The 13,710-nt window shown below is 38.6% G+C and overlaps 1 protein-coding gene across 3 annotated transcripts in view; it reads left to right on the plus strand.

Annotated features, from left to right (window-relative positions):
• The window catches only part of POU2F1 (POU class 2 homeobox 1), a 141,539-nt gene extending 128,239 nt beyond the window's left edge, over positions 1 to 13,300 (plus strand). For 2 of the 3 annotated variants that reach the window (XM_089512248.1, XM_089512249.1), the window contains one exon: positions 1,276 to 13,300. In XM_089512248.1, the coding sequence (XP_089368374.1) occupies positions 1,276 to 1,586 (311 nt within the window). In that variant the 3' untranslated portion in view covers positions 1,587 to 13,300. The remainder of the gene's footprint in view (positions 1 to 1,275) is intronic. The other variant, XR_016280233.1, reaches the window with a different exon arrangement.
• The last annotated feature ends 410 nt before the right edge of the window (positions 13,301 to 13,710 follow it).

Here is a 13,710-nt window from a genome sequence, read left to right on the forward strand (position 1 = left end):
TAGACACTAAAAAATATGAAATTTAACAAGAGTAATATCAGTATATGGTATATCTCTATGAAAATCTGGCAGAGAAAGCTCCACGGAAACAGTGAACTGTTCTGTATCAGCACCTTGTCTGATCGTCTTGTCAGGAATGGGTGTGTACCTATGGAGTCAGTCTGACAAAGGTTTGCAAGTTCCAGTCATGCTGGTATAAAACCTGCAAGATATTACTACTGTTAGCACTATCACTTTCCAGGAGGAGACTCCTGAGAGGCTACTAGCACAGTCTCAGTGATATGCTTATGTACACATGCTGGCAGATCAGAAAGCTCTTTTTCAGCATCTGCCAGGGCAGCCATTGATGGGCTGTGGGACGTGCTGAGTAGCAGCCAAACTGCCCCTTCTGCCCCCATTAGCTTTACCTCTAATTTGTGTGCAAGGATGCTGGTAGAGATTTATGATCTGCTGGCTTTATCTCAGCCAAAATATTTACCTTTGGGCAGATTGTTGTGAGTTATTGTGAAATAAAATAATGTTTGTGAAATCACTATTCATAATTAGCTTTTCATCTGTGTGTATGAGTACACCTTAACAGAGCCCTGTTAGAAATCTTCTAAAGCTATGTGATTAGGATGAAAACCTCATCCTCATCCCAGAACATATGCTTAGAGAACTTGGTCTTGCTGTCATGGAAACCACCACAGCAAAATCCAAACTAAGCAGAATTGAGCCTTGATACTGTACTGAATATAGAGGATAGGTTATGAGAATGCATAGCTGACTATAGTCAAATTTGGCTTTTGTAAATTCCTCCTAGTGACTAAGCACATTCTCTCTTGAGGCAGTGTAGATATTCTGACACTGATCTACTACAAATACAAAATATTTGGATGTACAAAAACCCCACCTTTTATTAATGTTCATAATAAATAACTTCTTTTGTTTATGTGAATTAGGATTGGTGTTGCCCTTGGTCCTCTAGCCAAACCTCCTGTCACTTCATGTTCCATCCCTAGTTCCTTCCTTGAAGAGACAAGGTGATAGCAACAGCTTCACTGAGGAAGGTGGGCATTTGTAGTTCTTGCCCCAGGCATTGGGTATTAAACTATGCCGCTGCATGGGAAATACCTCCATGGTTCTAAATCCAGCTTCTGATGGTGTTGAGAGAGCGTCTTTTAAGATTGTTGGGGAAGGGGTCATAGATATCAATTGTCAGAGCAAATTAAAACTAGCAAAATACTGTTACTCTTGAACTATAAATACTAAACCTTTTTGTCTCTTCTCTTTTAGCTCTTGCATCTGGTGGATCTCTTCCAATAACATCACTGGATGCGACTGGGAACTTGGTATTTGCCAATGCTGGAGGTACGCCCAACATAGTAACTGCCCCACTGTTCCTGAACCCTCAGAACCTTTCACTCCTCACCAGCAACCCTGTTAGCTTGGTCTCTGCAGCTGCAGCCTCCGCAGGGGCCTCTGGACCAATTGCCAGCCTTCATGCCACCTCCACCTCAGCAGAGTCTATCCAGAACTCTCTCTTCACAGTGGCCTCAGCCAGCGGGGCTGCCTCCACCACCACTACTGCCTCCAAGGCGCAGTGAGTTCGGCTGAGCTGTGCTACCCCTGGCTTATTTCACTCTGCAGTGGGATTGGCTACTAGCTGGGTTTAGAAACTGCAAGATGTGAAAGGCTTCTTCTCACCATGTTGCTGGGGACAAGGAGAGAAGGAAAAATAGGGGAGAAAACTGGGGGAAAACAACAAGAAGGAGGATTTAAAACTGGGACAAACATTTGCCTAATTTTATAATAAACACTGTTTTCAGGATTGCTTCATTGATTGGAGAACTTTCTAACCAAAAATGTAAAAAAAGAAAAAAACAAAAAAGGACTACTTATCATTTCCAGCAGTCTCAATGACAAGTTAAGGTGGGTTATCAACTCAAACGTAGAAACGGGATTTCTTCTTTCTTTTTGATTGAAATATCTTTTTTTAATTATCATTTATTGGTCTGTTGTACAGGCCGTAATGTCATACAAGGTGTTTATAATCGTATCAATCGTGTTGGGGGTTCCTTTCTTAACTGGTACAATTTAGGCAGGCCTGTATTACTGATGTATCTCTTTATGATTATTATTATTATTTTTATATATATATATATATAGTTCGGACACATTTGTCTGCTCCTGGAACAGTTTCAGTGAGCTCCCATGCCACACAGAGTGAAGAAAGAAGGGAGGGGAGCATGTGAATTGCGAATGTTCTTTACAGTTTCCTTTTCCTTGGTGGTATGTTTTTGGGGGATTCTCTCAGAGGAGTTGGTGGCTAAGTGAACATGTAGAGGGTAATGTGCAAAGATAGTCCATGCTTGTGAGATGAGAGTTCGGACAGCAGTTTTCTCAGCCTATTTGGGCCATATCTAGCTCTCATTTGCACGTCTTTGGCTCCTGTTGATGCCAAGAGAGGAAGGATTTGGCCTGTAGGGTCTGTCCTCAGCACTTGTGCTGGTGGCTCTTTTATCTCATAATTACATGGAAATTGCCACTTTACAACTTTGGGAATATTTCTGTTATTTACTTTCTCAGGAGGCTGCCTGTATTGGTAATAACCCATATGCACCTGTTGAACCTTCCTACTGGCTGTTTGGCATAGGATTCCAAAAGCTGCATTAGCTCATCTCTAAGAACATACTTTTCCTGGTGTTTCCAGTATGATTGTATTGAAAATGTTTTCAACTTAAAGCATTTGTGTTCAGGAAGTAAACCAGATGATGTGAGCAGGAAGTACTGTTTTATGCCAACACAGCCATAAGAAAGCAGCTTTGCATTCTTGCTCTACTCTATAAACAGTTATAATGTTCTTTAACACTGTTTGCTGCACTGGAAAAAAAAAAGTAAGGAATAATCAGAAAACTGGCCAGCCTGCTCTGGAATATGGTGAACATTGGCATGCTGCATGAACCTTGCAGTATTTCATGCTATCTCTGACTGCTACTGCTAGCAAAATCATTTATGGCAGTAAACACCTCTAATAGAGAGTGGGGAAACTGTTTCCAAGCAATCTGACAAATGGTATGTGCAAACAGCTGCTGACAGTGGATATGAGAGAGATGGAAGAAACATCTTAAATGTTAGAATAGTCTTAACCTGAATATTCTCATCCAAGAAGAGATTGGATCACAGCAATGTGTTTGGAAGTCTCCTGTCCTTTTGAAATGAATTGGGAAATATGTTCAGGAAGGAAGAGCTGCCCAATGCTTCTCAGCAAGGCTAGGGAGGAGGGCATTCCAAACTTCATATAATTGAAATTTGTTTCCTATCAAAGCAGTCTTGGTATCAGAAAAGGCAGCAACTATACTGTCAATACCTTCTCTGCTTGGTGACAGCAATTCACAGGCACTGCATTTATTGTCAGATGGCAGAAATCATTGTCTCCTCTCCACATGTCATCATGCTGTTTGCTCTCTATTCATCTCTGAATCTCCAACTTCCTGTTTCACGAGCTATTTAAAAATAATGAATTCTTTTTAAAAACTTTAAAAACTTGTGAGCTGCAAGCAGGGAAATGAGCAAATGTCCGTCCGCCGTCTTTAATGTGTGTTTAATTTTTTTATGTTTTATTTTTTTAAACTAAGCTTGAACCAAAGTCAATTTCTAGCAAGCTGCTGTACTAATGGACTAGTTTGTATAAGTGCAGTTCAGATGCAGAGAGGTGATAGATGCTACTGACAATTTCTTTTCATTTTTTATTTTATATTAAAATTGCTGCTTGTTTTAATCTTTTTGGTGGGGGAGTGGGATGGTCTTTTGTATATCCTTTGGGGCAGACAAACTTAACTTGATTGTTATCTAATTTCCATGGTTTGGTGTGTAAATAGAATGGCAATGGCAGATGGTTACTAATCCAGCTGATCCTAAATTCTTTTTAGCAATTTGATTCAACCCAAATACTGTGGTGTGACTGTCTTCATGATCTCATTCTTAGCATACAGTTATAAAGCTGAGAATAATACTTTGTGTTATGATTTCATGGCCATGGAAACAGCTTGGAGCAGTTGAATGTGTGAAAAGATGGCAGAGAAAAAACAGGTACCTGCTATGTAGGTCTAGAGACCAGAGTATTGACTAGTTTCTACCAAAGGTAATATCAGTCCCATGTATTTTTGCTGTTTGAGGGAAACAAGATCTTATTATGCATACACACACACTTTAAGAAAGGAAATGGTAGTGATTTCTGAACTATGATGTTTATCTGTGGTTTTCAGACACCAAGGAGGTCCTTTATGTTTATGTACACAGATATATAGGGGTTGAACAGACAGCCCGGATGAGGTGGCTTGAAGCCGCCTCTGACAAAGACAAATTGAGGCCGCAGCAAGCACACAGCCCCAATCCAGCCAGAATCCGGCCCAAATAGGAGCGGCAAAGAGCCGCTCCAATTTTGGGCAGATTGAAGCTGCCCTACCACAGCTTCAGCTGACTTCCAGCCAGCTTGAGGGTGTATGACATCTAAACACCATGTCCCCAAGTCTCCCAGAAGCCACCTGGGATGTAATCACCAATACGACTTCCAGGCAACACCATGCCAGGCAACACCATGCCCCCAAGCTGGCTTGAAGCCAGCTGAAGTTGCCGGTCTGTTCCGGCCCAGAGAGAGAGAACATGGCCCTTTCAATCAACACAAAACATCTCTCCAGATTTCAGAGCTGTTGTGTGTCCAGTTGGCTGGGAAGAGTTTCTCTTATTCACTGCTTGCTGTTGGAGGGTTTCACAAATAGCTATATGGACACTAATGTATCTCAGATGGATGGCTATAAAAAGTTGAACTGTTCTGTTTCAGTAATGCAATTCATGTATTGGTGTGAGCACCTTTAACCTTGTTTCCCCTTATGACTATGTCCAAAGATGACTAAATGTCTTTGTGGTCATCATATCAACCTCATTTATGAAAGTGGAGGCTCACTCTCACACAGAGACACATGTACACACCCTGTATAACTAGAATATTTTGGTTATTTATATTTCACAGTGTTGTATGTTTCAAACTTAGCACATTTCACGCCCTATCATTAGACTGATTGTACCTTCCTGCTTACAACAGAGATATCAGGGTCTTAAAGGCCATTATTATTTCTTGTTGACCATGGCCATATATATAACTGTACATGCCAATATACACAGAGAGAGAGATGGATAATCAGTTTCTGTTATGATATAGTAAATTTAATTTAATTATACCTTCAGCAAAAGATTGGATCTGGAGAGTTGGAGAATCTGTCCAAGAATCGGATAGTTATAATACATTTCTATTATTGTAGAGTTAATAGCAACTCATGAATTTCTGATAAGTAACAGCAGTTTTCTTTCAGTCATTACAAAGTGCAGTTTCTGTAATCCAAAACACTGTATGGCATATTTGTCTAATGTTCAGGAGTGTCCACTTCTCCTTAATTTTAGTAGTTGAACAAATTATTATATATTATCTCAGTATTTTGGAAAATGTTCAATTAAGTTTATTACCATTGTTAGGATTTTCATGCATTGGTTATTCAGTTGTCATACCCATTTCATACACTCAGTTTTGTTTCATGAAGCATTTCCTTTCATGAATAGAGAACGTTCAATGAATGTTTTAATGTACACTTTAAGCATGCTTAGGGCTCATAGGACAGTATCTGCCATGGTAGGCAGGGACCTTTTAATAGTTCCATGGTCTCATAGTGTGTTCCCAATCTCTTCTCCATGTTTAAGGGCTTGGGAACATTACATCTGTATCAACCCAAAGACCTTGCCCAACTGCTTTATACTGACATACTGTTTATGTGGATTATCAAAATCTTCATGCATGACTCTGTATATATGGTATAGGATAACATACCTGTGAAAAAACACAGGCTTCAGTGCTATAAATGTGGGCTGTACTGATTACTTGCAGTGCACATAAGAAGACCCTATCTCTTCTGTTAATACATGAGACAGTCCTAAACATTGAATCTGCTCTTATTTTGTGCTTCAGTTGCCAAGAAAAAAAAAACTTATGGCCAGAATAGATAGGTTCATTACAATATTTTAAATGTTATTTTGAGAGTGATCTCAGATACTTTTACTGCAAAGCTCAACCAAAGGTGGTGTCTGTTGACTGAAGTTGTAAGAAGAATAGAAGGGAACACATTAATGAATTTCCAGTGCCAGAAGCCAGGCTTAATGAGCCCATCAATGCCTTATCCTTATCCAGTGTCCTGTTTCACTTTATTATGTAAAAAATATTAGTTGATAGAATTATATCATTCATTAACTGGGTTGAGCTGTTTCTTTATTGCTCATTCTAAAAATAAGAGCAATATAGGCTGCCTGTAATAAGATACATCCTGTATTTCATTCACTACCACACTTAGATTTTAAAAAACACCACATCTAATACATTAGTTTTTGTTTTTTTAATTTTATTTTCAATCCAAATCCCGAGTTGTAGTTTGAAGTTTTCATTCAGTAAGTATATATTGGGTTGAACACCATCCTAAAGTAAGACTGGCTGTGGTGCAGTGCTTGACTCTTGCCATGAGAATTCATGTAGCTTTTGCATGAGACTTGATGAGCAGGAGCCAATAGAAATTTAGTGCTTTACTCACTATGATCATGAGTCCACATTAAAAATGAACCTGTTAATACTGAAATACTATATAGAAAGGAAATGAGAGTGCAAGCACCAAGCAGAAAACATAGTCATTTTTGCTGGCAAGTAGTGAGCTCCAGGAAAAATCTACTGAAGCCTTGTTTTAGGTTAATCATACTCTAGATGGTTCCTCTGTGAAGCAATGCAGATACTCCTGTGAAAGCATTTGTTACAATGAATACATTTCCCCTGTTGCTTTTGGAGCCATATAATAGTAGCACCTGTATTTACTATCTAAATTACTTCATTGATGATGCAGTTGGATAAGTATTTTGCTATGTAAAATTAATAACAATCTCTGTTAATGATTATATTTTTCAGTTAAATCAAAAGTGCTTGGTTTTGTACTACAATAGCAATGCATATTTAGAAAAATTCATAATCTACCAAATCCATATTGGTGGTGATCTTTTATCAGGAAAGAACATCCCACATAGGAGTAGAACACTCCCCTCACCCCAGAACAGTTGATCTTTTTATCTTGGACAGTAAGAGTATGTTTATGCTAAGTCTGTATGTGCCTACTTCTAAAAAGTATGTGCACTTTTTAGAATATGAATTCTAAAAGTATTCTAGAATTCATGCATTTGTGTACGTGTGAACAGTTCTGGACAAAACACTACCAAAGGAGAAATCAAGGTGGCTGATGATAGTTATGCATCCCTATCTTCTCAGGACTTGTTGCCCAATTTTTTGCAAATTACATTTCTAAAGTTTTTAAAGCAATACACACTTTGAAACAGTCATCTGCATAGTTTCTATGCAGTGAGTGAGCCAAATTTAACTTATCAGTACAGATTTTGTTGTTGTTGTTGGCTTAAATAATGAAAGTTGGATCATATTCCTGAGCATCTTGACTGTATATTGAAGTCCATGAGCTATGTTAACAGTTTTTGGAGGGTGTGGAGGGGTTAATGCACACGGAGCTTTTGCCAATTCATCTCTTTATCTATATTCATCCTACTTCATTGTGGATTGCAGAATGGCTTACTATCTAGTTTGTAAACATTCACCTTTTTGTTCTCTTCTACCCTTTTTTCCTACATATCCAATATTACACAGATTTAATCATTAGACATTTGTGATCCAAAGATAAGTGAAAACATGAAATCTGTTTTCTGTTTTTAGCTTGCATAGGGAGCTTTCCAACGCTTACACTGTGAAAGAGTGTTTGGTTTATGCTAGAGAAGGATATCTAAACAGATAAAGAGAACTTGAGCTGCAGTTGACCTAGCCTTGATTTGTTTCCAAATCTATATTCACAATTTTTGAATCGGTTGCAATATATTTAATGTAACTTCATTCTACACAGATTAGTACTAGGTTTTTATCCCTGCTGAAACTAAGTGCAGGGAAAAATGAGAGCTGCTTCATACATTACAATTTTCCTACATGGAATCATCTCCCATTTTGGAAACAATTCCTTATGTGCATTGTATTGTTTATTTGATGAGTACAGACTACTCTCATACAGAGTGAAAAGAGATAATTGCAGTGATTGAAATGACCCTTAATTCACAATGGAAATAAAGCAGCTTTATTCTTCAGAGAAAGGAAGACCCTGTTCAAACTGCCTGCCATTGCTGTTCCTGATATGTTTCGATCTTCATCCAAATATATGGAATTCATGTTAAGGTGAATATTGGTATCACACTTGCCATAGGGTTTGTTTGTTTGTTTAACCATATGGAACAAAATGGAGGCTTTTCCACTGGAAAAAAATGGAGTCTTATTTCATCCCTTCTCATCAGGATGTCTGTAAGCAAGCAGTGCTACAGAGTTATAGGAACAGTGCCCTTTGGTAGCAGCTGGCTTTGTGGCACCTTTTTAAAAAAATATACCTCAACATAGCTTTAGTATTGTTTGCAGAATGGAAAATCAGGAGAGAGGAACTTTATAAATAGTGGAGGTAATTCTAGTTGTAGACTTTAGATGAACTGTCTGAAGCCCTAATTATATGTATTTGCAATTCTATGTTTAAGTTGCATCTGTATGGGGTGGGTTGGGGGAAGCAGAGAGACTTGGCTGTGCTATAAGGCAGATATTGCTCACACCTTCATTTTTTCTTTTTTTACCAAAGGAAACAACCTATTACGCCTGCATCTGGAATACTTTGGTTGTTACTTGTTGTCAGCATACAACATAAAGTGTGGGTTACAAGTTTGAGTTGCTGTATTGCTTCTAGGTTCTTCTAGTGTGCATAAACTCTGTCTCCCTGTATGCTGTTGGCAAATAAGGGTCTTGGGGAAAAATGTAAATACTGAGCTACCTTTGAGTAGTTGGGGGTGTTCTTATAAGGATATAAATTAGCAACCCATTTCATGCACTACGGCTGTTGTTGAGCCAAGGCAGTTAATTTTGAAGCAGACTGATTATGGTTTGCATCTTCACTGAACTGGGAGAACAAAGTGAAATGGTTCCGTTTATTCCTTCTTGTCTTGTTACTGAATGTAGTGCTCAAAAATAGGTGGAAAGTCTTTTTAAAAATACTTCCTTTTTGTACTAGCAATGCTTATACTGTCTAGACCAAAAATTGCAGAAAAGAAACCAAACTGAACGCTAATCTGCTCCTAGTACCTGAATATAATAAACCTGTAAAGAGATGAAGATCTAGTGAAGACAGTCTTCAGGAGAAAGAAGGATATCTTTTTGAGTGGTTTGTACTTTTAATTTTAGTGAGAGATTGGGTATTTTTTTTTCCTTCTTCACAGCACATGATTTGGATTTGTGGCAGAATTACTGTGAGAAGTCTGTCTCTTTCCATCCTGACTCTAGAGCATCCCTACAGAGTCCGCTAAGGAACATGAGTGTGGGTGTGCTTGGGAGTTATATTTGGGGTGGTGGGTGGGAATCAGAGCTTCAGCTGGAGGGGGAAATTTCCAATGGCTTTGATGGGAACCAAAGGCACTGATAAGTCTTTGTCAGCTCTGCTGTTTTCAGAGTGTCTTAAGAGGAAAAGCTGAGTGGTCATAGAGCTTTGGATTGATGGCTCTTTAGTACGAGGAACTTGTCTCGTGTTGGTTTTCCTGCCTTCTTTCAGCACAGGGTTGATTTGCGTATTTTTTTTAAAAAAAAACTGAGGACATTTTGAAAGCAAATACTGTTCAAAACATAACCTAAGATCACAGGTTAGTGCTTGGAAGTGAGGAAAATCTACTTCTATTCTTAAATGTAAGACAGAAATGTCCTCTGTTTTGAATCTGCTCAGATGCCCTGTGTGATGTGTTTCTGGTCTCACAATGGGAAACCTTTATTTACTCCCCGGAATAACATTGAGCATGGTCATATAACATATTCTTGGGTTGATGAATTTCAACAGTCAAGTCTAACATGCTCACATATTAAAAAAAAAGGGAGAGGGTCAATATATATAATAGTTGTCCAGCTACTCTTCTGGAAATCAGCTGGGTTGCAGAACTTTACTGAAAGCTTTACTAATAGACTTGTTGTTCTGACATTATGTAAAGTGGTATTAATATTGTGTGACTTTTCTAAGAGCTAGATAGATTTATAGATAAGTAATAGGGAAATGGAAAATGACTTCTCAAAGATTAAGAGCACTTGGAACAAAAGATGTGGAAAACAAGGTGTGCTTTTTAAAGAGAACAAATTTGAGGAAGGAAATGAAACAACTGCGTAGTAGATGGAATCGTGAAGAAAGAGCTGTGATACAAGGAGAGCTGGAATGCTTCCCCTTTTCTGCCTTATCACCCCTCTTCCCTCAGGCCACATCAATCCAACAGTCTGTTATGGACTGTTCCTCTAAATGTTTATAGATTCTGATATGCCTCCTTCCTTCCTATCAAAAATTTTACTAGCTTTTTACTATATAGAATCTGCCAAAACAAGAGCCTATCTAACAGTTGTCCCATGTAATGGTCTGTTTTCTGTTGTTTCTTTATACGAACTGAATAGAGAATTCTGTTCACATTATATAATGTATGTACTGACCCATAGATCAGTTTGGTTAATTCTGGAACTCTTTGAACTAAGATTGGGCCTTTCTCTAAAATCCTGGAGGTAAGAGGTCAGGTGCAGAATACATTTTAAAACATCATGGAACTCTGCTGCTCTCCTGGTTCCACCATACTGCTGTTCCATTTCCTTCTTCTGTGATAGTAGCTAAGGCTAGGTGTGAGTAGTTGTTTGTCCATCACAGGTACGGGAGCTGTCGTATACCTCATTTCTAACTCATAACTGAGTAACTTGCTTTAACTTTCTCCAAACCCTACAGAGTTGCCAAGTCTGCCCTCCCTCCCTTGATTAACGTTGAACTCTGGCCTATAGCATCCCGTGACCTGCAACCTGAGAAGATACCCCTAAAGCCTCTGAATGTCGCTGCTTAAAAGCTACTGCAAACTGAGGGCAAATTGCAATCTTTTTATTTCTTTTGGTTACCAGGGGTCCTCTTGTAGTTTGTGAATATCCACCCCCATCCCTTATCTGTGCATGAAATTTATATGCTGCCTTCTCCTTCCCCCTGGTGAGATGTCAGGGCTATAATGTATTCCAGGGCCAAGGCAGGACCCTGAGGGCTCCTCGCAACCAAGTGCTGCATGCCTATTGCTCACTACATTTTATTTTGTCTTGCTCCCCTTGTGTTTGACTTTTTCCCTTTATTATTTGACAATCTTCTTCTTCCCTGCTCTAGGCTAACCAGAAGCTGCATTCCTGTTCTTTCAACCATTTTTTACTTTGAATGTAGTTTCCCACCCCTTCGGAAAGAGAAGCTTTGCCAGGTCACGGTGCGCTGCTATATGCTGAGGGGGACGGTTTCTTTGTTTTGTTTTGTTCTTTTAAAAATTTCCAGCCAAAACCAAAGATTTCCTAATGATTGTATAAACTCAAAACAAACAAACAAACCAAAGACAAAGGGGCGTCTTCAGCACCAATGACATCTGGTAAACCAGCCCTTGTGGTTGTGTTAAGAGGTAAATCCCAGTTCAATTGTTCCCTCCCAGTCCTGGATGGCTTGGTCCACAACTGTGTGGACTCGGATTCAGCAAGGTAACATTCATCCCATACTGTGTTAACTTTTGGGGGAACAGCTTGAATTCCGCAGATCCAAAGGACACACATCCATTGGGAGGAGCAAATTGGTGGGACACCTTCCACAGAGTGATTGTGAAGCTGAAGACATTGGTGCATGATTGGCTGCTCTGATGGGTGCTTTTTAACCTTTTGGGAGCTGGGTGATAATGATTAATACATGCTGAGGTGCACTTCCGAGCTTCCCCTCTTCCCCCCCCCCCCCCCGCCAGTGCTTGGAAGAGGCTGTCCTGTTGTGGAAAATCACTGAAAAAAGTTTTGTTTCTCCTCTTCTTTTTTGTTCATTAATTATTTTTGCAGCACCACTGTGCAACTATGCATTGTATTTCTCAACCTTTTGTGCTAGGTAGATGCCTATGACTTTTTAAACTTGGGGGAGGGGGGGTTGCCAATGAAGGAACTTTTTACATGTATCTTTTAACTCTCAGTTGATTAGGGGGTGTTTGGTTCTAGGGTCATACAAGCTCTATCCCAAAGCAAAATCCAAATGTTAATAATATTAGCCTGATGCAGATACCAAAGATAATTTCTTTCCTGCAGAACCTTAGACTTGTGTATTAAGTACAATTACCCAGCACTTGCATTAGTCTAACCTCAGTAATTCCAAAGCTTAGATGTATATTTTGGTATATTTCTGGGATATTAAAAAATGTCGTTTAAATTCTTGTTTGTTTCAATGTAATGCTCTTAAAGTCATAGCATGGAGATAACTGAATTGTCTTATTCTTAGTAGTTTGAAATAATAGTATTTTTGTATGTTTTGGGTGTGTCTATGTATGTATTAACACAACAGTTTTCACTGCCTAGGTGTTCATAATTGAAGAAAAATGTACATAATCTGTAATTTTCACCAGATTGTCAATTTAGATTTCATTTTCTCTGATTGCCGTTCCCAACGGGGAGACCTTTATCCCTTTTTTAAAGAGGCAGCATGTTTATAAAGGGGAAAGTATACTCTTACCCTTCCAAGAAATTGCCCTCTCATTTCCAAAGGTAAAGCAAGAAGCAAAGCAAATGTCCTCAATAAAAATGAATATGGTCTTAAACTTTGAATTTGTGCTGTTTGTTTTTAATAGAAAGGCATGTTGTCAGCAAAACAGTGATTTTGAAAATCACATTCCCTTGCCCTTGGGAAAAAAATGAATTTGCAGTCTTGATATTGATTATAGGGCTTGTCAATGATCATTAAATTAGCTTCCTTCTTGCTCAGATCCTTTTTATGTAATCATCTGTACAGCTTAATTCACCTTCACATTTTGTAATTGTGGTACATATATTAAGATAAGGTGCATTCTTACTTAATTTTGAATTTAAGAACTTTAAAGCCCTATTTTGAAAACTGATGAATCTCCAAAAAGGAGATCAAAAGGATGCTGTCTCTTTAAAAGATACTTTCTATTTTCTCTCCTAGTGGCTGCCTGAAGGTGGCTGTGGGCATTGAGAGACTGTAGATTACAGTGAATCAGGATGAAATGGTAGATTTTGTGTAGATGCATTTGTCTGCTGTAATTTTTATATATATATATAAAAAACTTACTGTAACTGTACAGTTCATTTCTGTTGTAAACATCATTAAACCATTTTTCCAAGTGTTTTAACATGCATGTGCCTCTTGTTGATTCTTAACAAATACTAGTCATTGCTGAAAGGAAATAGCAGTCTTGTGGGTCTGCAGCTTAAAGCCTAATAAACTGAGGCTGAAAGCTGGTCCTCCTTATTTTCTCTCAAACAGTTACACAACCTACATAACTGAACATCAGAAACAGGTGAGCTTCTTTTGTACTGTTATTCTGCACTCAGCTTACTTTCAGAAAACAAAACTACCCTCACACACTTAAAAGCAGACTTCCTCATGCCTATCCCCTCCTGATGGCTAGGTGTTCTGGTCCCACACATCTGGATGGTTCCAGCTTGAGATAGGCTATGGTACATATTGAATGTGTGAAAATGCATTTTATTTTATAATTGTGTACCTGCATGCACACATAAGGATAAAGTAACACTTT

This window comes from Sceloporus occidentalis, unplaced genomic scaffold (assembly GCF_023333645.1).
Source record: "Sceloporus occidentalis isolate IW3139 unplaced genomic scaffold, rSceOcc1.0.p SCAF_2, whole genome shotgun sequence".
Lineage (NCBI taxonomy): Eukaryota > Metazoa > Chordata > Lepidosauria > Squamata > Phrynosomatidae > Sceloporus > Sceloporus occidentalis.